A 21,825-nucleotide genomic window follows, 5' to 3' on the forward strand; every position below is an offset into this window, starting at 1 on the left:
TTAAGCGTGATTTGTATGACTTATGGTAATGTAAGGCAATGCAAAATTACCACTGGTAGTAGTATATTCTCAAAGTTCTCTCCAACAGGCCTTAATGCTGACCATAGGCATAGACAGCGTTCAAACACAGAAGAAGCTCATCCCATGACATTGCAGCGTTTCGACACTGAGCCCTCAGCGTCTGCGTCACAGCACTAAAACAAAGAGGAAACAAGCAAAAGGAGGAGAACAGCAAGAAGAAGAATACAAAGAAACAGTCATTTTGATATGCTGATCTCATTCACAAATCATCAAGTCACAAGGCGATCCAGAAAGGGAACAGAAACAGGTCTAAAAGAGAGGTGTTGGAACGCAAAGCTCAAGTCTGGTTTAGGTTTGTTTTGACCATGGAGGAACATGATATTCCTCTACTACAATCAAAACCACTGGTTGTTTCTACTGATGTCTTGACCAAATACATTAGAATAACTGCAGCAGTTTTGGCCCAATTCAAAACATATTACTACTACCCGCTCTGCTATACTGTAGAAAGTATTAGCATACACGCATACAGTACATGGTAAGAATACAACTCTGATTCATTGTTTCATTCAGATAACTACTATGTAGGCACTGGGAATTTGATGCATCAAATTGAAGACAACCAAAGCTGTCAGACCACGTACAAACATATTTGAAATTGTAATATCCTAATAGATTTTGATTCACATAATGTCACTTATTTCTGAGCGAGGTATCTAAGCTATCCGTCTAGCTATCTAGTTAATGTTGTAATATTAATGCTGGAGTACATCTGAGGAAGTGAGGAATCACTTAAAATAAACTAGCCTGAAGTAGGTTTGTATCTGTGGTCCTTGGTACTGTGTGAGCTTTGGTGTCAGAGTACTGGTGTTGTCTTTAGCGCTGTACTGAGCACATGCTGCTACAATACAACACCTCGCTTGTCATGTAATGCTAGTTGATTTTGAGTACAAAAGATTTAAATAGATAGGTACAGTACATTTAAAAAACATTTAAACAAAAGGGATATTCTTCATAGTTGCACTGGTTGGCAAAAATAAACAATCATTAAAGCATAATGATTCATACGCAATAAGTATAATAAGCAACAAACAATATCGACAACTACACAAATCAATGCTGTCAGTGAACATACAGTCTTTGAATATTTAGTTGGCATAGTGGGACTCTTCAACCTCCGCTTAATAAATCAGAGAAACAAATGAGGCAGAATTAAAGGGTTTGGTTAGCTCTTACTCTTGCACCATAAGAGAGTATAAAGGAGTATATCATGGAACTGAGTGCAGCTGAGCACAGTAAATGTGTCTCTATTTTTGAAGATGATAAGGAGGAAATGAATGAGCAACCTTTGGCACTGGAAAATGGAAATGCTCATACTGTCGTCAGAAAACGAAACGTCTTGTTGCAAATACTTTGCATACATCCTGGATGGCATAACTGGAGTGTCTTCTGGCCTCTTGTTTGATGAGATGATGATCAGTGTGTTTGTGTGTGTGTGTGTGTGTGTGTGTGTGTGTGTGTGTGTGTCTATGTGTAGGGTCATGAGTGTTGTAAAGATGTGACAAGCCACAGCAGCAGTAGTTGGAGCCCAAGCATTGGCCAAAGACACGGGCTTAGGCAGGTCCCACCTCCACAGTCAGAATCATCCTCCTGTTGGACAAATCAGTTGTCAATCAATCGGATAAACTACATCCAGTAGCTCTACTACGACTACCACCATTATCGCTACTTTTGCTACTAACAATAATGAGCAGTTCATGATTGTATTGTATCTTATCCTATGGTATTCTATCATATTATATCCTGTTGTGTTATATAATTTACCTAAGCCTACCTGTCATTTTTAAGGCACAGTTCTACATTTTGAGGAAACATGCTTATTCACTTTCTTGCCAAGAGTTAGATGAGAAGATTGATATTGATCTAACTCTTGACAGGAAAGAAAATTTATTTAAATTTGAATGCTCTGCTGCAGTTATAGAGGTATTCAGGACCTCATTCTGCTTTTCGTATATGTGTGTGTATGTGCATGCCCCTGCCTATGACAGTGTGTGGCTTTTTTTCGTATTTGATGGGAGTATTCAGGATATCCGTGCATGCCAAAGGCCTAGGGGAAGAAGGTGGGAGCCTTCTGTATTCAAAGGGCAGGAAAGCCACATGGAGTTTCCTCTGTTTACTCCAGTTACAAAATGGACTGGACTCAGACTGTCTTCCTATGAGGAGCTGAGCCAAAAGTAAAGGGACAGATGGGAAGAGGAAAAGGGACGCGGCCTACTTTTACTCTGTTCATCTACTTCCTCAGCCATTCCTCCCCTTGCCTTCGCTTCCAAGCACAGCCTCTCCACAATATAAACATGCAGGCACATGAATAAATGTCCCGTTATGTATGTGATCTACGCCTTTAGAACACAATGAATGGCTGAGTTCTCAAAGATATGGGAAATAATTTTTCCAAATATTTAGAAGTCTTGTAAACTGTTCAAAGTTGGGTGGTGATGCAATGAGCTCACACAGGAGTTATCCACCTTCCTCCTTTGTTTTAATGATTTACCTCAAATGGTACAATACATGAACTTCCATCCAATCTCTGCAAGGGAATCTACTTACATGTAAACACATCTGCTACTGTATCAGGTCTAAATATTGCATTGCAATCCCTAAAACCCGAAACTTCTCAGTTTGAGGCAAAATACATCAAAATGTACTTACATATTTGGTTGACAATGCATTTAACAACAATTATTGATTGGTGGTGGTGGAATGCTATATACAATTGATGTAACACTTTTAACGTAACTGCCAAGATTCAATCTGCTCTCCATCCAAACTGAAAAAAACTAAAGCCAAACAAGATGCCAAAGAAAAATGTAGCATTCTGTTAGGGATATAAGCATGCAACAAAGAAATGAATACCAGCTGCTTGTTATTACAGTGGGTTGTTCACTTAATTCTAGTGGGCCATTTCCATCTCAAATTATTTTAATGCTTATGAAAAAAATGGTAAAATGCATAGAAATAATGTGTAAATGTAAATAAATCGATGTGTTTGAGAGAGTTATTCAGGTGAACCAGTCTGAATAAACAAACATAACATCATAATTTTTTAGGTTGGTAAGAGTCTGTTGTTACTTGGATGGGGGGTGCTTGAATGTTCGTAAAATGAGTTAAATGAGTAATGATGACCCAGCAAATTTAAAAGAAATATTAATAAATAAATAAAATGTACATTACATTAAACAAACCATTGTAGTGCCTGATTTACCCTTGCCAAGCACATTGCGATGGCCGGAAAAAAAAAATCCTTGTGTTAATAAGTCTACATGGAGCTGTGTGAGGACACTGACCCTGAACTCAGCGCCAGAAACAATAAGAGACGTGTCGGGCTCAATGTAGAACCTCTGCTGATTGGACACAAGGGCTCATCCTACCAGACAAGAGCAGCAGCCATTGGGATGCAGAATAATAAAACAAAAATGACAGATGATGAGTGAAAAGGTCATTCAAAGCAAAATAAATAAAAACAATTGAGTGATAATTGCATGCGAAATTCATGAAATAAAAATAGTGAATATAAAAAGAATAAACTCAATGAATAAATAAAGTAGTTAAAGATCAAGCAGTGCTTCGAATCTCTGCAGAACGCTGATGAAAACCAGACAGAATTGACAGAGGCCAACTGTGAAGCCTCACTAATTGAGCTGTTTCCAGCAATGTTCTCTGCACGGAGGCATGTGTGGTTGTCTCTTACGTTTTCATTGTTGTCGAAACACACGTCCGGCCCTTTGCGGTATCTGGGATTCTGAGCCAGTTCGCATGGATCTGGACCTTCAGCTGCACAGACACTCTCAGGAAAAAGCGATTTACTGTCAGCAGTGCACATTTAATACTTTAAACAGCAACTATTAAATGATGTGCTGGCTTAATTTCCCTGCCAAAAAGCCTTATGTAGTTCTAATTCATCAGCCTTGCCTGGCGATGCCCTGATTTCTTTTCTTTTTTTTCTTATCTTCTATTAACATCTAAGAGAGATCAAAATAAAGGAATTCAGAAAGGCAGTCCTAGAAATAATTATACATGATACTTGTGGTCAAGCAGATTGCAACGCTGTATTCTTATGAAGACATTTAAATGAATCTTCATCATTAAACCATGCATGCCGTATGTTCAGTATGTGTGTATATATAGTGTGCTACAGCAGCATGTGTCATGCGCATATATGTTAGTGTTTGAGCGGGTTGAGTGGTGTCCTTATTAGCAACTGGAGGCACTTGTTGTGACCCTACGGTAGTGACCTCTGATGATGACATCTGTATTGTAAGAAGCCACACATCTGTCAAACAGATCCTGAGTATATATATACTGTACATGTATATAAACACACTTCTGCTCTTAACCTTAAATCATCCTGATGGCAGCACGCAGCCCAGATGAATTAAAACTACGACATCTAATCTGGGAGTAATGTCAGACAAGCTTTCATATGCCGTGCATCTGGTTTACTGTTCACCTGTGAACATTCAGGAGGGACCTACTGCAAACTCCTAAGGTGTGTGTCCTTGTATTGAGATTTTAAAGCCCCCCTGTCATAAGCGTGATGGATGGAGGGCTGGAGAGTAAAAAGGAAGTGTAACTCTATGTTCGATTTTTACGAGTTGAGTGAAAGGATACAGGGTTGTTCAGCCTGTCGAAGCGGCCTTGGGTCACACGACAAACACGTTGCCTTGGCATCAGTGATCAGGAACACTAGGTTGGTGTTTGGCAGCTTCTCGGCACGATACATCCTAGAAAGCATACATGGCCATAGGAACAAACTGGTAAACAGTGTATACAGTATTCATACACTGATATACCTGTGGTGTAAGGATATCATGCATCTCCAATTTACATGCAATAACAATCTACAATATATTACATTTGCATATATAGTATACAGTATATACTGCATACACACAGGTATATGTGCAGTTGTGCACATATATACACATTCATACCTCTTCTCTCCTCTTGGAATTGGCTTTTTATGGTGGTCATGAAAGTTTCTGTGTCTATAGTCGTTAACATCGGGGGGTAAAGCACCAGACACGTGGGACACTAATTACAGCCATATTTAACCCCCACTGACAAAAACGCAGGTTAAAGCAAAGTGGATGTGCAGTGGTCCGTGAATGTGTGTATTAGTGAGTTTGAAGTATAGCCAGAGAGCTAAGGAAGAAAAACAGATAAAAGAGCTTTTGTGCTTCCCTCTGCAATTCCGGTCACTGACAGATCAAGGTAATCTGCATCTGGTCAGAACTCATCAGAAAACAGCTGCCTGAAATCAGGCTGGAAAACAGAAAGAGGCCAGGAAACGAACAGTATTCTGGACCCATCCCTGCAGACCATTAAACACAAGGATGTCCAGGAAGAGAGGTGGAAAATCCTAAATAAAGTAAACCTTTTGCAGTACGAGTGAACAGAGCCATGGAAATGGAAGCGCATGCAGATTTGTACACATATGAAGAAACACCCATACCTGGAACAGTTTCCACAGTCCAGGACACCTGAGTAGGATCTTTCATCATTGTCAAAGAAGTACTGAGTCTGCTCTGTGATGCAGCTTTCCTTAAACATGGCATCTGGTATGTCATCATCTGCTGACTCAGCTGGAAAAAAGAGACAGCTTTAATAAAGAAAAACACAGTGGAATTAAAAATGCCCAATACTGTTTTCTCATCTAAATAAGGCTGATGGTTACAATGAATGAATGAATGAATTTTTTTATTTCCGTGTCTGCCTGCTTACACGACCTATCCATTATAGGATTATTCACACATTTTAAATAAACACTTTCCTAGTGCTGAGACAAACAAAATATATACATAAAGGTTACAGGTATAAAACAAAATAAACAAACAAACAAACAGATAAATAAAGAGTAAATACAGGTAGGGTACTCACATAAAGTTAACATTTCAACATAAAACCCTTTCAGACCAAAATAAATTATAGTAGAAGTTAGGGCTGCACAATATATCGTGTTATTTATTTATTTTTTGTGTGTTTTTTATACATTTTTTATATCATCGTCGAAATATCAACTGGCGCACCAAACACATTGCGAAAGCTGCGACACACCGCAACATTTTTACACAATCACAGCTTTTGTTGCTCACCTGCCTCTAGAAGGTTGGGGAACATGAGACCAAAGAAGAGCTGCTGGAGTATCGACCTAGACACAGAGAATGGAAAACAAAACTAAAATGATTCACATGAATGAGTCAATAGGCCATCTTTAACTTATTTACAACAAAACACTGTTTAATAACAGCCACACATCTGTTCAAGGCCATAGTCTGTGGTGATGAGAATGTCAAGGAAAGTATCAGTCATTCTACCTTAAAAAGCTGGTTGGATTGCAGTTGGACAGTCATACAGATATTGATGCAGTATAATGTTGTGTAACTGCCCTTGTCCTACACTGACCCAGCCAGCTGCATCCCCCAACAACATACAAGCCCACTCCCATACAAACTTCTACCCTAAATTACAAATGTACTCCCACTCTAAAACGCACATGCAAACAAACACAAAAAGTGCAAGACACAAAACACAAACACACAACCTGTACACTCACCAGGCAGCACTGGAGGCCCACCAGCCAATACTGAGCAGGTCTGCAATGGTAGGCTGGAGAGGTAAAAAGTCATGTAGAGTAAATTCCAAAATGAGGCAAATAGTAATGGTAAAAAATACAATTGAGTTAGGAACCCTAATTTCTTTCATTTGGCCATTTTTATATTACTATTATAAATCTAGAAATCCAAAAAACAAATGTATAGCAATCACAATGTTTGAAACTATAATAATCAAGAGTCAACAGTTTTGCCCTACCAGCATGTAGAATAAAGACAACATTACTGTAACTGCCTAAATGTGTAAATTATAGTTATTTGAAAGAGAGTGACTGCTGTCTGACAGCTTGTGTGAGTGAGTATCTAACCACATAGACGGAGCGGGGTCCTGCTGCGGCCTTGCTGTCTTTCTCTGGGTCGCAGACAGACTGGTAGTCATAGGTCTTGTTGAAGGAGTACAGGGAGGTGTTGACCAGGTTGATCATCAGCACAGGGTCCACCTCGCCAAAGAACTGACCTATCTAGACGAGTTCACACACACACACACACACACACACACACACACACACACACACACACACACACACACACACACACACACACACACACACACACAACAAAAACAGTCAATAAAAGCAGTGTAAGACTGCTTGTACAAACAGGAAATACAGCTGTGTACTATCTCCTCTGAAGGGGCTTTGTAGTCTTAGCCATTCACCGCTTCGCATCAGTGCACTGAAAATTGGCATTTACCTGCTTAGCCAATTAGGATGAGCCCATTGAAAGGTTCTGTGGCAGCCCAGATAAACAGACGCCAATCAACCTGTCACTCTTCCACTTTGCTTCTACAGTACTGCCATGCCCTTTCAACCTCTGATAAAGCAGTCTGCATAGGTGGAGAGTGGCAGTGTGCTCCAGTGTCACTGTTACATGTGTTGATGTTATTTTGCTGTCAGTGTCACAGCAGGTTTTGAGCAACAGTGGTTAGACTTTGCTCGCTGAACCAAAAGACCAGTTTAAAGGTGAAGCCTCTGTAACATCGAATGAAGGTTGCATATTTATAATCCTATGATTACAGTCAGAACAAGTAACTCTGTAAATGTATAAGTAGCTGAACACCTGTTGGATGACCAATTGGGTGATTGGTCTTTTGGTCTTTTGATCTTTTTTGTATAGTAGCATCCTTCATTGGGATGAAAAGCATATATATCACTGATAAAAGGGCTCTAGAACTATGGTTACTATACGTAACTGTTGTTCTACAATGGCACAAAGACAGTCAAAAAAGTCAGCATGATCCCAACGGACACCAAATGTATCATAAGATGCACAATGCTGAAGACCATGATCTGTATGCCAGACATTGCGATGGTAGAGTGGATCAAAGACAGCAGATGTCCTGTCTTTACTGACATGTAATGTTTCCAGACCCACTGCATGTCCTACTACTAATACACAGGGGCCTATAGCAGCCTGAAAGGAGTGGAGTTGACTTCTTGCATACACAGGGGACTCAACTATAGCGTCCATGATTGACTAAAACCCATCAGAACCTTCCCTTTGATCCTCCTCCAGTGGCTAGTGCTTTCCTGTCCTGGAGACATGAATGTACTGCTGTCCTACAGAAGCTTTCAAACAGCTCACAGGCTATTCTCATAACTGAGTCATAAGCCCTTTATCTGATCTCTATATGAGATTGATGGATCCCTGGGACAAAGAGGAGCTAGGTATGTAGAAAGTAGTGAAACGTAAGAAATATGAATGTTGGCAAAGTCTTTGATTTAAACCTTTCTGACTACATGTACATATGTGACTACATATGCTTTATTGTGTGATGGTTTGTCACGTACTGATCATCTGGAGAAAGACAGCCGATAAGTGAAGGATACATGGTCATGATAAGGTGAAGAAAACAGTTGCCAGTAACTCACCAGGGAGATATACTCATCCTGGTTGGACATGAGAAGAAATCCCCCATCATCCAGGATCACACAGTCTACATGCTGTAGGGCAAAAATATAAACAGTTTCAAACTATAGTGTGTAGTTTCTGTCTCCCCCATGAGGAATTCTAAGTAATGACAACAAAACTGTCGGCGCATCCACATGATACAAGCCTTCCATGATCGTGCATTGCTGTACCTTGTCATTCCTCAGACAGCCACAGATCTCATCCTTGCACTAAAAGGTAAAAAAAAAAAAAAATGAGCCTGACAAGAAATTAGTATTGTACACCAATAGATAGACGTGTCACAGATTGTATATACAACACAATGAAACTTATTTACACGACTTACATTCAGTTTCATTGTAGCATTCATGAAACTGTTCATCCAGAATGAAATATTGAGTTTCACTCCCACCACTACAGAACAAACCACAAAACAGGCAGATGCACAACTATTGAGTGTTTTCACTTGTGTTGCATCACAAGAAGCAATCAATCCTTGGATTAGCAAGACTGACCAGCTGGTTTGAGCGTGACTTCGTCAATCATGATGTCCACTGCTTTGCTCACTAGAATACCTGAGTCAGAAACAGGGTCCCTGCTTTCTGCTGCAATTGAGAAGGGATAATCAAAGAAAAGGGAGAAAAAAATGAATGATGGAAGTTTAACTTAAATCATGTCCAAAAAATCTTGGCCGAGAACATTTCAGGATGGCAATCACAGTAAAATGGGAATAATCGCTATCCAATGTGGGGAATTCCATACATTTTTAGCTGCTCGTAATTTATGTGAGTCGAGTGGAGACTGTGAGGCCTGTACATGTGTTAATCCAGTCAAGTGTAGCTGAAAGCGCAGCTACATTACACTGACATTTGCCTGTCCTGATGTCTGTTAGAGAGATCAGTGGAGATAACAGGATGTATACAGGGTGGGAGGGAGGGAGGGAGGGAGGGGATGAGTGCTGAAAGACACTGCGGGAAAAGGAGAAGGATAAAGAGAGTGATATCAGAGGCCTAAGAGTGTGATCTTTGACCATAGGATTGGGATGACGTCCAAAGGCAGAGAGCAGTATGGGCTCAGTGCCAGACCACACTGAAGATCCTCATACATACAAAAGTGCACACTCACACACATATATATTTGAACCTTTCAGAAAACTTACGGTTGAAAGACGGAGCTGTGAAAATATAAATTTCATTGTCCAGGGTCCTTTTGTAGAAGCTGGACTCATATGTCTCAGGATTCTCAGTCCACTCTTCCCCAGCACTGAAAACATTAATATAGTCACATAATAATTTACAATAAATGGACCATTATATCCATAAATCACCAAATATGTTTGAGCTATCTGGACAATTTATATTTTAATCTATAGCCAAATGTTAGTCATTGGAGTAAGAGTCACAAACAATGCACTTGATATATGTCAAGGCCATGATTCAATAAAAGCAATATCTGATTGTATTTCATGTTTTATAGGATTCATTCATCTTTAGTTGGAATATTTTCTGACCAAGTGGAGCCCCCAAATTTAGTTCAGACAAAAGTAGCAGCAAGGAAATTGAGGAAAATGAGCTGCATTTGGCTGCTGGATGTGTGGATTTGACCCATGTCCTGTACTGGCTTGGCAAGCTCTGGGAGTTCAGCTGAAAGTGTCTAATCCTCTATGTTCTGGAAAACAACCCAGTGGCGCAGGTGAGTAAAGCAGCCAAAAATGCTCAACCTAAGAGCATTACAGTCTGTATCCATTTTCATCTCACACATTTACACCACCAGACATTTGGACAAAGCTTGCCGTGCTGTTTCGCAACGCCAGCGCTAACGCTAGAAGTGAAACTGAGTAGAGAGAAAGGAGAGAGCACCTTCTTGGATAGACTCTTGTGATTCCTCCATCTGTGGCTACAAACCTGGCCACTATCCCATCCCTGAGAACATGGAAACAACAACCATCAGAGCCAATCACACTGACAAATATTAATATATAGTATAGTATAGTATTTGTGATCTGTGAGACCAAGCTGCAGACATGAGACAAATTGTTTTATGCACACATTCGCTTGCCTCTATATGTCCTAATGTTAAACAGATACCCTGCAGTGTGTAAGTGTGTTAAGATTATTTCAGACAAGTGGGCAAACCATGAAAGAAAACACAATGATGTAATTATTTTATTTTCCACTGAACACAGCATGTCTTGGCAGAACTTAGTACAGTTGGGTGTGATATGCATTTTGTGCTTTGCTTTCATCATGTTTCACTAGTGATCAAAGAGTAGAGTTGAAATAAATACAATTCTGGCTTGGTTAGTCAGTAAATTGTGCATGAAATAAGCATCAGCTATGCCAGTACAGAGCAATAGTGTGCACATGCAACATAAGTTTCCTTATAAGAAGACATACTTATTTTTAACAAGCACAGATACATATTGCAAGGTAAAAAGAGCAAAAAGTTTTGGTACTCACACTGTCTGCTCGTTCCAAAGTTTAACCAGTTCAGCTGTCAGACCTGCATCCAGGATTAGTCGATTCACCAGGGAAACATTACCTGTGGATTAAAGACAAGATACATTTTACATCTGCGGACATTACAGCACCATAGTAACAGTGCAGGGGAAATATGGCAATGGAAGCAAGGCCAGCCTATTGCGAACAAATCTTGGCAGGGAAGAAGAATATGTTACGCTTTTGGCTCACACAATAGTCACTACTGATGTGCCACTGAGCAATACTCTTAGCCCAGCATTTTTTTCAGCAGATCTGTTTCACTGTCTAGCAGTAGGAATACTGAAGAGACAAGTGATGTAGTGTCTCAAGGAAAAAGTCAGGCGGAAAAATAGAAGGTGTGTTCAGCAAAAACCTCTCCCCGGATAAATGAGGGATACATCATTGATCTCATGTCACTTGTTAGGAAATCATCCAACAGGTAGACATGCTATGGTAGGTCTTCTAGACTCTGAGTGACTATTAGACTGTCAGACAGCAGGAATTACTTTGTGAAGGATTGGCTGTTGCAGCTTTAGGAGAGAGATGATGCCATGGTATTGAGTTTGAACCCCATTGACAAGAAAAATTACTTTACAAAGAAATGTAAGCACACAGTTTCAAGACAGCTTCCCTTGACTGTTGTTTTAAATCATGTCAATAACTTTCTTTCTTCTGTCTTTTTATAAAGACTTAAGACTCAAGAACCTTGACCTTTTGTTAAAATGGATCAAGGATACCTAGATCCATTAGCTGGATGATGGTGCTAAGCGAGGGCGATCCATTAGATGATGACAAATCACACATCATGAGTCATTGAGTAGCATGACAACATCAGGTTTCTAGGAAACTCAGTCGATGGAGCTGATGTCACTCTGCTTAGACCATACTAATCTAATGACCAAAGTAATGCTCTGACCATCGTGATATCAGAGTGGAAAATCTCGCGGTGACTAACGGTAACACATACCATGCACATATACATTCACACAAACGCCATCTCTCATTATTGAAAATGGCGATGCGACACACTGTATATTGATTTCGGTGACATTGTGTGGGTCAGTGGTACTATAATACTCATATGAATACAAACAGGGCAGCAGACTGACATCACAACCTGTGCAAATGTGGAAAGTAAAAAACATTGCATGACTCACATGCTTCTGGAGTGTTCCTATCAATGTACTGGCTGAAGTCGAGGAGAAACTGGGTGTTGTTGAGTGACAACTTCAGCTCTTTGCAGTATGCCCTGAAGGAACAGTATTAATCAGTTTCAATCTCAGCCCTTTGTTTGTTCCTGTACAGTGAAAGCGGGTTGTACGACGTTGTGTTGGGATTTCTCACCTGGGAGCGATGTAGGTGTAACCAAACTCATCAAACCTCTCCTGCTGTATGGTTTCCATTGCTTTAAAAAAAAGGGTTTAGGCTGATAAGATTGTGAATATTAGATTAGGTCCTTAAAAGTGTGATCTCTGTTTATGAAATGATTTAAAAGCACTGGTATTTGTGCTGTGAGATGACTACATGAATCCAGGAACACTTGACAAGTGGATGGTCATATCACATGGAAATGGACACACACGCAAAGACACATGCAATATTGTACAGATATGAGGTGATGGATTAAGGTAGAGAGTGTGGATGGAGGTGCAGTGGGGGGGCATGAAAGAATAACTGAGTGAAAAACACTTGCCTTCTTGCCCTGTAGTGACCCCAGAGAGACAGAGATGAGGAGAGGAGACAGTAGGGAAGACAAAGCGTTATACAAATGCATTCATCATCTAACGTCATACCTTGGAAAATATGCTGAAAATTGTAAACATTTCCCACAGTAGGTAATAAAACAATATGCTGCAGTGAAAGAAGAGTAGCTATAATAGACAAACTTCACATAGATTAGGTGCACTTTCAAGAAATGCAGAGCAGGAAATGATCGAATGGGGGACTGCAGCATATGCTTTCTAAGGGGACAACATGTAAACACACAGTAGTAATAAAGAAAATTCCTTCCACTCTATGCTTTGTCTGCCCTGCCTCTGGATTTCATTTAAAATAGTGTCTGGTAATTCTTATCTCATAAATGACATGACAGGCATGGATGGCCATCATTCACCAGTCTCTTAAAATCAAGACATTTTGGACATTGCCTTTAAAATATATGAAGTCGTGTGGTGCAGTCTGCGAAAAAAATTACTGAGCGCTGAGTTTCCTCGGGGTCATGGAAATCTGGTGCAGGATGAAACAATGTCCTTCACATAAAACATAACGGGCAGATTAATTTTCCCTCTGTCTCTATAGACTGGGCAGGGTGTCTCTATGTCCAATTGCTTTCCACACCATACATTATTTCTCTTCTTTCTTGCTTTTTACTTCTCTGTCACCATCTCTTCAACCCCAGTATTAGGTCATTTATTCAATGCATGCAGCATTTCTGCTACATAGATGCAAAAAAATATATCCATCATACCCTTGACTAGGGACTCTCCATAATGTATTAGGAGGACAAGTGGCTGCAGGAGCACCTACTGCAGGAACGTGGTATGATGGATTGAGGTATTGGTGGTCTGGCTCCAGTGTGAAACTCTATATGACTGTACAGAGTCCCAAACTCCCTATCGGAGCAGTCTGTGGCAGCAAGGCATGGTGTGTTACTTGCTTTAACAGGCCTGTAAACGTTCTGGCAGTCTTTATGGCACAGTGACAGACTTGTTATGGCAGAGAGGGAGTGATACAGAGGCCGATATACTCAGTCAAAATCTCATCTGTTGGAATAACTGCACCATTAGCCGTTTATGCATTGTGGTGTCACATCAAAGTTATGAAAAATCCACTAAAGCCAGATGGTTATGTGCTGATTCCGTTGTTTTTTTCTTCATATTATATCCCGTGATCAAAGCGACTATTCACCCATGCGTCTAAAAAATCATAATAAAGCATTTATACTTCAGAGTCCATCCATCCATCTATTCATCCATCCGTATGTAATCATGCACATATATAGAAGACAAACATGCTTATGCAGTGTAAGCGCATCACATGGCAAGAGGAAGACACAGGATAAGGAGTACTTGCCCCAAGAAGAAGCTGTACGATTCCAGTGTGAAAGCACGACAGGGGAGAATAGCTTGGATCAGAATCAAAATGCAAAGAAATGTACAAAGAGTGACGGTTGCACAGTATGTGTGTGTATGAAAGAGTTTTGTCGTTGTGATTATTAGCTATGTTCTGAGCTGTTAGGAGAAGCAGACAGAGTGTGTCATACAGCGAGACAGCCTTGAGAGCACAAACACAGCAAAAAAAAATAAGCCAAAGAAAAATAAAAATGAGCGGAGGGGAGAGGGATAGTAGGGGGAATAAAGAGAACGAGGTGAGGACAGGTTTACAGATAGAGAGAGAGACAGGAAAACAGAGACAGAAAGAGAAAACGATCCAGAGTAAAGTCTGACTGATTCGTGTAGTCTGTAACCCCATGAAACATATAGGAAAGAAAAGACAGACTTAATGAGAGGGAGATAAAGAGATGTAATTGACCACTGAAACATTGCGTAAAGGGTGGAGTGCAAAAGAAGGGAAAAAAAGTTTGGTAGGAGACGTGATAATGAGCAGGGTGAGGAGGTGAGGGAGGTCTTCTCCTAAGCCAGAACGAGGGCCAGAAGAGGGGAAATGAAGAAGAGAAGAGCAAAATGTAGACAAGATCAAAAGAGTTAGTTCTTGAGCAGGGTGTGGGAGAAGAAAAGCAGGGGCGAGCAGTGCGGGGCGACTGACCAGTGGGTTACACTACAAAAGAAATGCACCGTGGGGATCCGCTGATCTGAGCAGCAAATACAAAGGAGTGGTTGTGGTTCCAGCTAGGAGCGAGTTATACAAAGCAAGAGGAGATACTTAAGAATACGGACCAAAGAAAGCATGCATGGGAGTTGGTTGTGAGGCACCAGCTAAATTAAATCTGATTGATTTGTTTGCACGCTGTTTATCATGAGGGTGTATGCTATACTTACACATAGCTTTTTTCATGTTGTCCCCCAGTTTAGCTTGAATAAAGTGTTCACTGTATGGAGGCAGAGCAAGAGCCAGGCTGCAGAAAAGACAATCACAGTCACACTGATGATGGCATTTTGTGGTTGGAGGTTATTTGAGTGAATCATTTGTTTTAGGAAGCTGAAACTAAAAGGTAATTCAAGGCATGACAATGTTTTTCAAAATGCTCTTTGAAGTGCTTTTACATACCCATTAGCATATGGTTATAGGGAATTTATATCAATCGAGGGAAACAATACACAGCTAATTAGGTTTTCATGTCTTTCAAGACAAGCACGCTTTTCTGCATGTTCAGTTAAAAGCAAAACACAATCTCCTAAATGTACTTCCCATTAACCACACAGAGCCTACTGTTAGAAACAAGACAGTGACCCCTGTTGGCTTACGTAGTGTCCTCCATCAGCTGGAGTGCTCTCAGTAGTTAGTGGCAGTGAATTGTCTTACATAGAGACAGCTCAGTGAACCATAAAGAAATATTACAAAATTGCTGAGATGGCTCACCTGTAATCTGTTCCATTGACCGGGGCAAATGTGTAGGTCCTGACTCCTCTATCGATGTACCTCTGCCAAAGATGATATGCACAGGAACTGGCACTCAGAATTGCTTTGTAATGGTGATGTATGAAGTAGTGCTCATTTTTGTATTGTTTATTGTTCAAAAACATATGAAGACATAATCCTTTTTTTTTTTATTTAAAAAAAATACAAATATGTGAAAACATTTGTAAAAATGAGATTATAAAAAGACAATTTTCAACTCAAACAAGGAAGTCTGGCACATACATGGGCAGCTCCTTTGTTTTCTATCTGTTATTTACTGCAAACAACAGTGAACAATGTATTATTGTAGGAAACATGACATCTATGAATATGTGGGGGCATAAAATGCAAGTGGAAAGTATAAGCTTTGCATTTTTTTTTTTAAATGTCTGTGAAAAGAAATCTGATAATAAATATTCAAACAAACTGCTGCTAATGATGTTAATGAAATAGCGGAATTACTTATAGTGCTGACAACAATTTATTTATATACTGTAACAGATGTTTTTCCTTTGTGCAATGGAAAATACTGCACTGAAAATATATTGTTATTCAGCCCCAGTTTGTTGATTTTACAATGTCTGAGAACATATCTGCAGCATTACTACAGAATATGAAGTTTCATAGCATATCATGATGAGAAACCTCTACAAAAGCATCCAAACAAGTTTAAAGTTCCTCAACATACTCCTGTGTAACATGTTAAGCACTTCCCAGTATTTTCTCTTACCTCATCCTGAGTTTTAACCAGAGTGTTAATGGTGCGTTCACCTGTCTCACCATCGATCATCATTCTTCTGATCTATAGGGAGAGACGAAGAAACAGACAGCACACATGTAGTTCAAGCCTTACTGGACCTGATTCACTGAGTATCAGCTGATTTGAAAACATTCTGTCTCCTAACCTCATGCTAATGAGTTAGGGACACTAAGTAAATCACTTACAGCAACTGGTCATGATAGCTTTATGAGGAGGTACCTGAATATCTGCCTGGATGTATATCCACCTCTGTACCTTTGAGTGTGTGTGTGTGTGTGTGTGTGTGTGTGTGTGTGTGTGTGTGTGTGTGTGTGTGTGTGTGTGTGTGTGTGTGGGCTTGTTTAACTATATTCGTGGGGTCCCACGAGTTAAAAGGGCTGTTTGAGGGTTAAGACTTGGTTGAAGGATTAGGGATAAAATTGGGTTATGGTTAGGGTGAGGGTAAGGGTTAAGGTTAAGCATTTAGTTGTAATGGTTAAGGTTAGGATAAGGGACTAGGGAATGCATTATGTCAATGACAGGTCCCCACAAAGAAACCTGTGTGTGTGTGTGTGCGTGTGTGTGTGTGTGTGTGTGTGTGTGTGTGTGTGTGTGTGTGTGTGTGTGTGTGTGTGTGTCTGTGTGTGTCTGTCTGTGTGTATGGCGGGCAGATTTCTATGTATCTGCACACTCTACCTCCACTTTGATGTCATTCTCCAGCTCAGCATCCAGGAAGTCTAGGGTAACAGGTTCCTGGAATTTAGGATTCTGTGGAAAGGATAATATTTCAGTCTGAAATGTGACAATTTAAGAATCCTACACACAAAGAAACCTAATGACAGACTTACAGTATTGATGTGAACAAGAACCCTTTACTTTAGGCTTATCCTGAGTCATTTGGCTGAAAGAAAAGTTGATTATGTAATAACCTACTTTCATATAACTTCATCTAAAGTCTGCTGAGTTGGTAGAGTAAAATGTCATAAAATTAAGTAGACCATTTTACAATTGTTATTCAGAGATTGGTTCTTACTATGGCAATCAGCCACAGAGAAGACAATATTGCTGCATCTCAGTACTGTCACCGAATGGAATAATATATAGTCAACTTTAATTATTAAAGCCACAATGTTCTTTTGTATTCAATTCAGGAGCAATGCCAATCATTTACCCAAACATATGAATCCAATCAAATCCATGGTATAAAAAATAAAGGGTACCATGTGGCAGCATTTTGACAACATATCTGTGACACCAGAGACAGCTGAATCAGATTTGATACAAAGTGACACTGGACCCTATTAATGTCCCCTCTTAAAAACCCTATACGTCTGAGTGGCTTTATGGTGGTATAAAATGGTAGCAGTAATCTAGTGCTTCTCTATAAAACAGCAGTACATGGAATCTGATCCCAGTCTGTCCTCCACAGCGTTTGTTCACTCGGTGACCCAAAATGTGGGGTGATGCGGTGAGAGCACATTAGTGTTTTCTGTAGTTTCTTGTTTTTTATCTTGACATGCAGTAAGTCCACAAATCCACAAATATGCATTTCAACTTTAAAGGAAGGAAGATAATTAGTAATAGACATTTAATGTAAAAATAAAATAAAGTGTGAATCAGTACATGGACAAGAAGAGCAAAAAGCAAAATACTCAAGCAATTAAAAAGCATGAGTTGGGTTCCTTACTTTTGATGGTACAGACAGTTAAATGAAATGAAGCAGCAAAGGAAGATGAAGCATCTCAACATGAAAATGAGAAAAGAAAAAATAAAAGATCAAGAGGTACAACACTGGGCGGTACTAAATGAAACATCAAACATACACAAGAAAAACAGGAGAAAATATTAAAAGAGCAAAATTGGAAACACTGGATGGAGTGAACAGCAAAATGAGAAAGATCAAATGAGAAATAATGAGTAAGAAGAGAAGAGCAACAAGATTAAAAACAAAGAATGAGAGAGTGAGAGAATACTGTATGTCAGGTGAGCTCCGGTGTGAGATCAAAATGAAAACGCTACTGCAACTGGGGAGATTTGTGTAATGAATATGAAATATGTACACACATAATCAAATACAGAAAGTGCCACTGCTGAGAAAGAGAGAGAGAGAGACAAGGGAAATGTTGAAAGGGCCGAAGGTCATCATCACTATTCAATGAGACAGTGAGTGATTGACAGGCAGTCCTCTCAGCCTTACACACGCACACACACACACACACACACACACACACACACACACGCGCACGGACACACGCAGAGACACACGCACGGACACACAGTACAAAGGGTTGATGCGAAAAAAATAACAATGCTACAAAGGCAAAAGGACAAGATTTTGGTATCACAAGCGTTCTGGTTTCCATTTGTAGTCTGAGTAGTATTGACCAATCATGTTTGAGCAGGCTTTGGTTGTATGTAGGTAAACAGTCCATATGAATGCAGACATCTGTTTATAGAGATTAGTCACCCCTTAACTCCAGCTTGATTCTCGTGTCTCAAGTTTCTAATTGGACCTGGCCCACGGAAGAGAGGCTAAATCGTCATCAGAGCGATGTGTTCTGAGATTGCATTATTAGTGATATCGACTACAACGCATGATCTCAATACAATCTGGTAACAACCCTGTCCTCTTTCAACTAGTGATAAGAAGACAGGTTCCTTTTAGTAACCCAGTTTTTGTCGTTCACCTGCCACTAGCGAACCAACTATTGCACAACTCTTCTGGTTAACCTACAACCACCATAATAAACAACTCCGTGACATGCCACAATTATATAAACATGAGCAAAATAGAGGTCAACCTGACAGACGTTTGGCTCAGTGTGTCTCTCAGTCTCAGTGTCTTCACAGCTCAGTTTGTGTTTGTAAAATGTTTCCATGACCAGAGCGATCATTACATGCAAATTAATTATGTACCAATTCTTCAGTTTGGGGGAATTCAGACATAGGGTTTTAGATCACATAATATATGACAATATCTAGCAAAATGTAATTATTAATGACTGCTACTAAATATTGAAAAAAAGCTATCTATGAGACTACAACACAGAAAACTCTACAGTGCTACGTTTAGGAACTTATTCTGCAATCTACACTACTTCTACTTTGTCTCACCTCATGAAAAGTGACAGCATACTTATTATTTAGCCTGAGCTTCCTGTTACGAATTCTTTCCTAGGAAAGTTATAAAAAAGATACACAGTGATGTATTTTGGTGTATCAAAAATGTCACTGTGGGGGTTTCAAAGTCCGTCAAAAAACAAACATACATACAACCATTTTGAGAAGTTACACACACACACACACACACACACACACACACACACACACACACACACACACACACACACACACACAGCTTTGAGCAGCATTACATGTTTCACTCTGGGTGAAAAGATTGTGAGGGGACAAAAAAGAAGAGACAAATACCAGTTATTCAAGAGAGAGAGAGAGAGAGAGAAAGATGCTATGCTATGCAATATTTCTTACCACTGCATTAAAAAGGTAAACCAGAAGGACGTAAACATATAGACATTTTTAAATAGCCTGCATGCCTATTTGCCATAAACTACTTAACAATACCAACACCTTACTTTTAGTGACATCTCTTTTCATTTAACTACCAAGAGCATAGTTGTAGTTATACAGTATATTATTAATATAATATTATAATATATATATTAATATGTGGTACCACTTCAAGTTTTAGTGAAATTGCTGAATATTACCTTTATATTTCAACTTTGAGCCTTGTTGTAAACATACTTAAAATTGTTATAAAAACAACAATGTTTAATAAATTGAATTGGATAAAAGTAAGTTAGTACAGTAAAGGCTCCACTACAAAAACATCTTACTCTTTTTATTTTACAAAACTTAATACAGTAAATAAGAAAATACAAACAGCAGTAGCATAATATATATGTGAATATATTATGCTACTGCTGTTTGTATTGTCTTATTTACTGTATGGTGGAGCATATTAAATTATATTCTGGGGTGTACTACTTTTACTTTAAAACACATTATATCTACTATATGCGACACAGCCTCTCTTCATCCTTAATTCTTAAACATATATGCCAGTTCGCTGCCAAGTCTAAATATCTATTTTATCTCACATGGTAATGAGTGACCTTCTAGCCGACATCTGAGGACTGATAATATGAAGTAATACTCTAACTGGAGAATTAATTATTTTTATGAAGATTGATGAAGTGACGGCACGTGGAAAAGTTTGAAAAGAACCTGCACCATCTGTTAGCCTGCATATTATTCACACAGCGCAAGCAGTTATTGTGTAATCATGTGGAATAACCAGATATGTAATGCAATGCTTCAAGACATGGACCTTCTGAGCCACATGAAGTGATGCATAGGGCCAGATGCCATACCTTTGGCTGGAGATTGGGGTGCAGCAGGACGTATCCATTGGGATCAATGGCAAAGTAGTATCCATTTGGACCAATCTGAAGCAAAAAATGACAGAGGAGAGGGAAATTAAATATTTGTGTCCAGAAAACCAAATGGTGACTGTACATATTATGTAGAGTGTAATGGAAAAAACAACTGGTAATGGTAATTTAAAAGTCTGTAAAAGAGGGGCCTCAGTTGTCCCCAAAAACAGGAGTAAAACATGCAACATAAGGGCTGTAATTAACGACAAGGACATTTTTTATTTGCGATGATTTTATATAGAAGCTCGAAAAGAACAACGAATCTAATGCAATCACATCACTCACACATTGCAACGGAGGGAAAAGTCTCAAGAGTTTTGGTTTGATGAATGTATTTGTCGCATGCATGTGATCAAATATGGGTGTTAAACTCACTGTGAAGCGCGGTGTGAGCTTCTTGATGTCATCCAGAGACACGTCAATCCCCATCACGCCAAGAATCAACTGATTCTGGTGCTGAGAGACAGTATGAGAGAAAAAAAATGAGGAAAACTTTATTCATCAGGACCTGCTACTGCTGTCTCCACTCATCATGTGTTCAAGCATTTATTTACTGCACCTCGCCATTCCTGTCATCTTTGGTCTTCGTTTTATTGAAGACAGGTAGTGTCCCAGTGATGACCAGACCCAGTTGCTGATGGAGAGACAAGCAAACGCACTATTCAACTCAGGAACTTTATCACATTAGAATTAACATGGCAGGAACAATATTTCTGTAATTGTGAATAGGGCTGCACAATATATTGTTTTCGTAATCACGATATCAACTGGTGCAATAAAAACATTGCGAAAGGCTGTGACATATCGCGAAAGACACTACGAGATTTTGTGTTCATTGAAAGAAAATATCAGTAGAAAACTGCACTTTAAAATGTAACTGTCATTCTTTTTTGTGGTGCCTTTTAGACTCAATTCAATGTTCACTTTGTTCAATAACATAATGTTGGAAATAATTTCCTTTCATTTGTTTTAAATTCAACAAGCAATTT

General features: G+C 39.4%; 1 protein-coding gene across 1 annotated transcript in view; it reads right to left on the bottom strand.

Annotated features, from left to right (window-relative positions):
- Positions 1-1,634: 1,634 nt before the first annotated feature.
- LOC144521512 (voltage-dependent calcium channel subunit alpha-2/delta-1) overlaps positions 1,635-21,825 on the bottom strand; it is a 60,648-nt gene continuing 40,457 nt past the window's right edge. Inside the window, exons 16-39 of the mRNA XM_078256060.1 lie at positions 21,396-21,470; positions 21,212-21,292; positions 20,774-20,848; positions 17,076-17,147; positions 16,371-16,442; positions 15,602-15,663; positions 15,052-15,137; positions 12,407-12,467; positions 12,220-12,311; positions 11,042-11,123; positions 10,442-10,504; positions 9,742-9,845; positions 9,098-9,187; positions 8,929-8,996; positions 8,774-8,812; positions 8,564-8,635; positions 7,001-7,153; positions 6,635-6,687; positions 6,174-6,229; positions 5,534-5,663; positions 4,690-4,802; positions 3,770-3,852; positions 3,366-3,445; positions 1,635-1,671 (exon numbers count right to left, since the gene is read on the bottom strand). Coding sequence (XP_078112186.1) covers positions 1,635-1,671; positions 3,366-3,445; positions 3,770-3,852; positions 4,690-4,802; positions 5,534-5,663; positions 6,174-6,229; positions 6,635-6,687; positions 7,001-7,153; positions 8,564-8,635; positions 8,774-8,812; positions 8,929-8,996; positions 9,098-9,187; positions 9,742-9,845; positions 10,442-10,504; positions 11,042-11,123; positions 12,220-12,311; positions 12,407-12,467; positions 15,052-15,137; positions 15,602-15,663; positions 16,371-16,442; positions 17,076-17,147; positions 20,774-20,848; positions 21,212-21,292; positions 21,396-21,470 — 1,899 coding nt within the window. The remainder of the gene's footprint in view (positions 1,672-3,365; positions 3,446-3,769; positions 3,853-4,689; positions 4,803-5,533; positions 5,664-6,173; positions 6,230-6,634; positions 6,688-7,000; positions 7,154-8,563; positions 8,636-8,773; positions 8,813-8,928; positions 8,997-9,097; positions 9,188-9,741; positions 9,846-10,441; positions 10,505-11,041; positions 11,124-12,219; positions 12,312-12,406; positions 12,468-15,051; positions 15,138-15,601; positions 15,664-16,370; positions 16,443-17,075; positions 17,148-20,773; positions 20,849-21,211; positions 21,293-21,395; positions 21,471-21,825) is intronic.

Source organism: Sander vitreus, chromosome 8 (genome assembly GCF_031162955.1).
Source record: "Sander vitreus isolate 19-12246 chromosome 8, sanVit1, whole genome shotgun sequence".
In the NCBI taxonomy this organism is placed as follows: domain Eukaryota; kingdom Metazoa; phylum Chordata; class Actinopteri; order Perciformes; family Percidae; genus Sander; species Sander vitreus.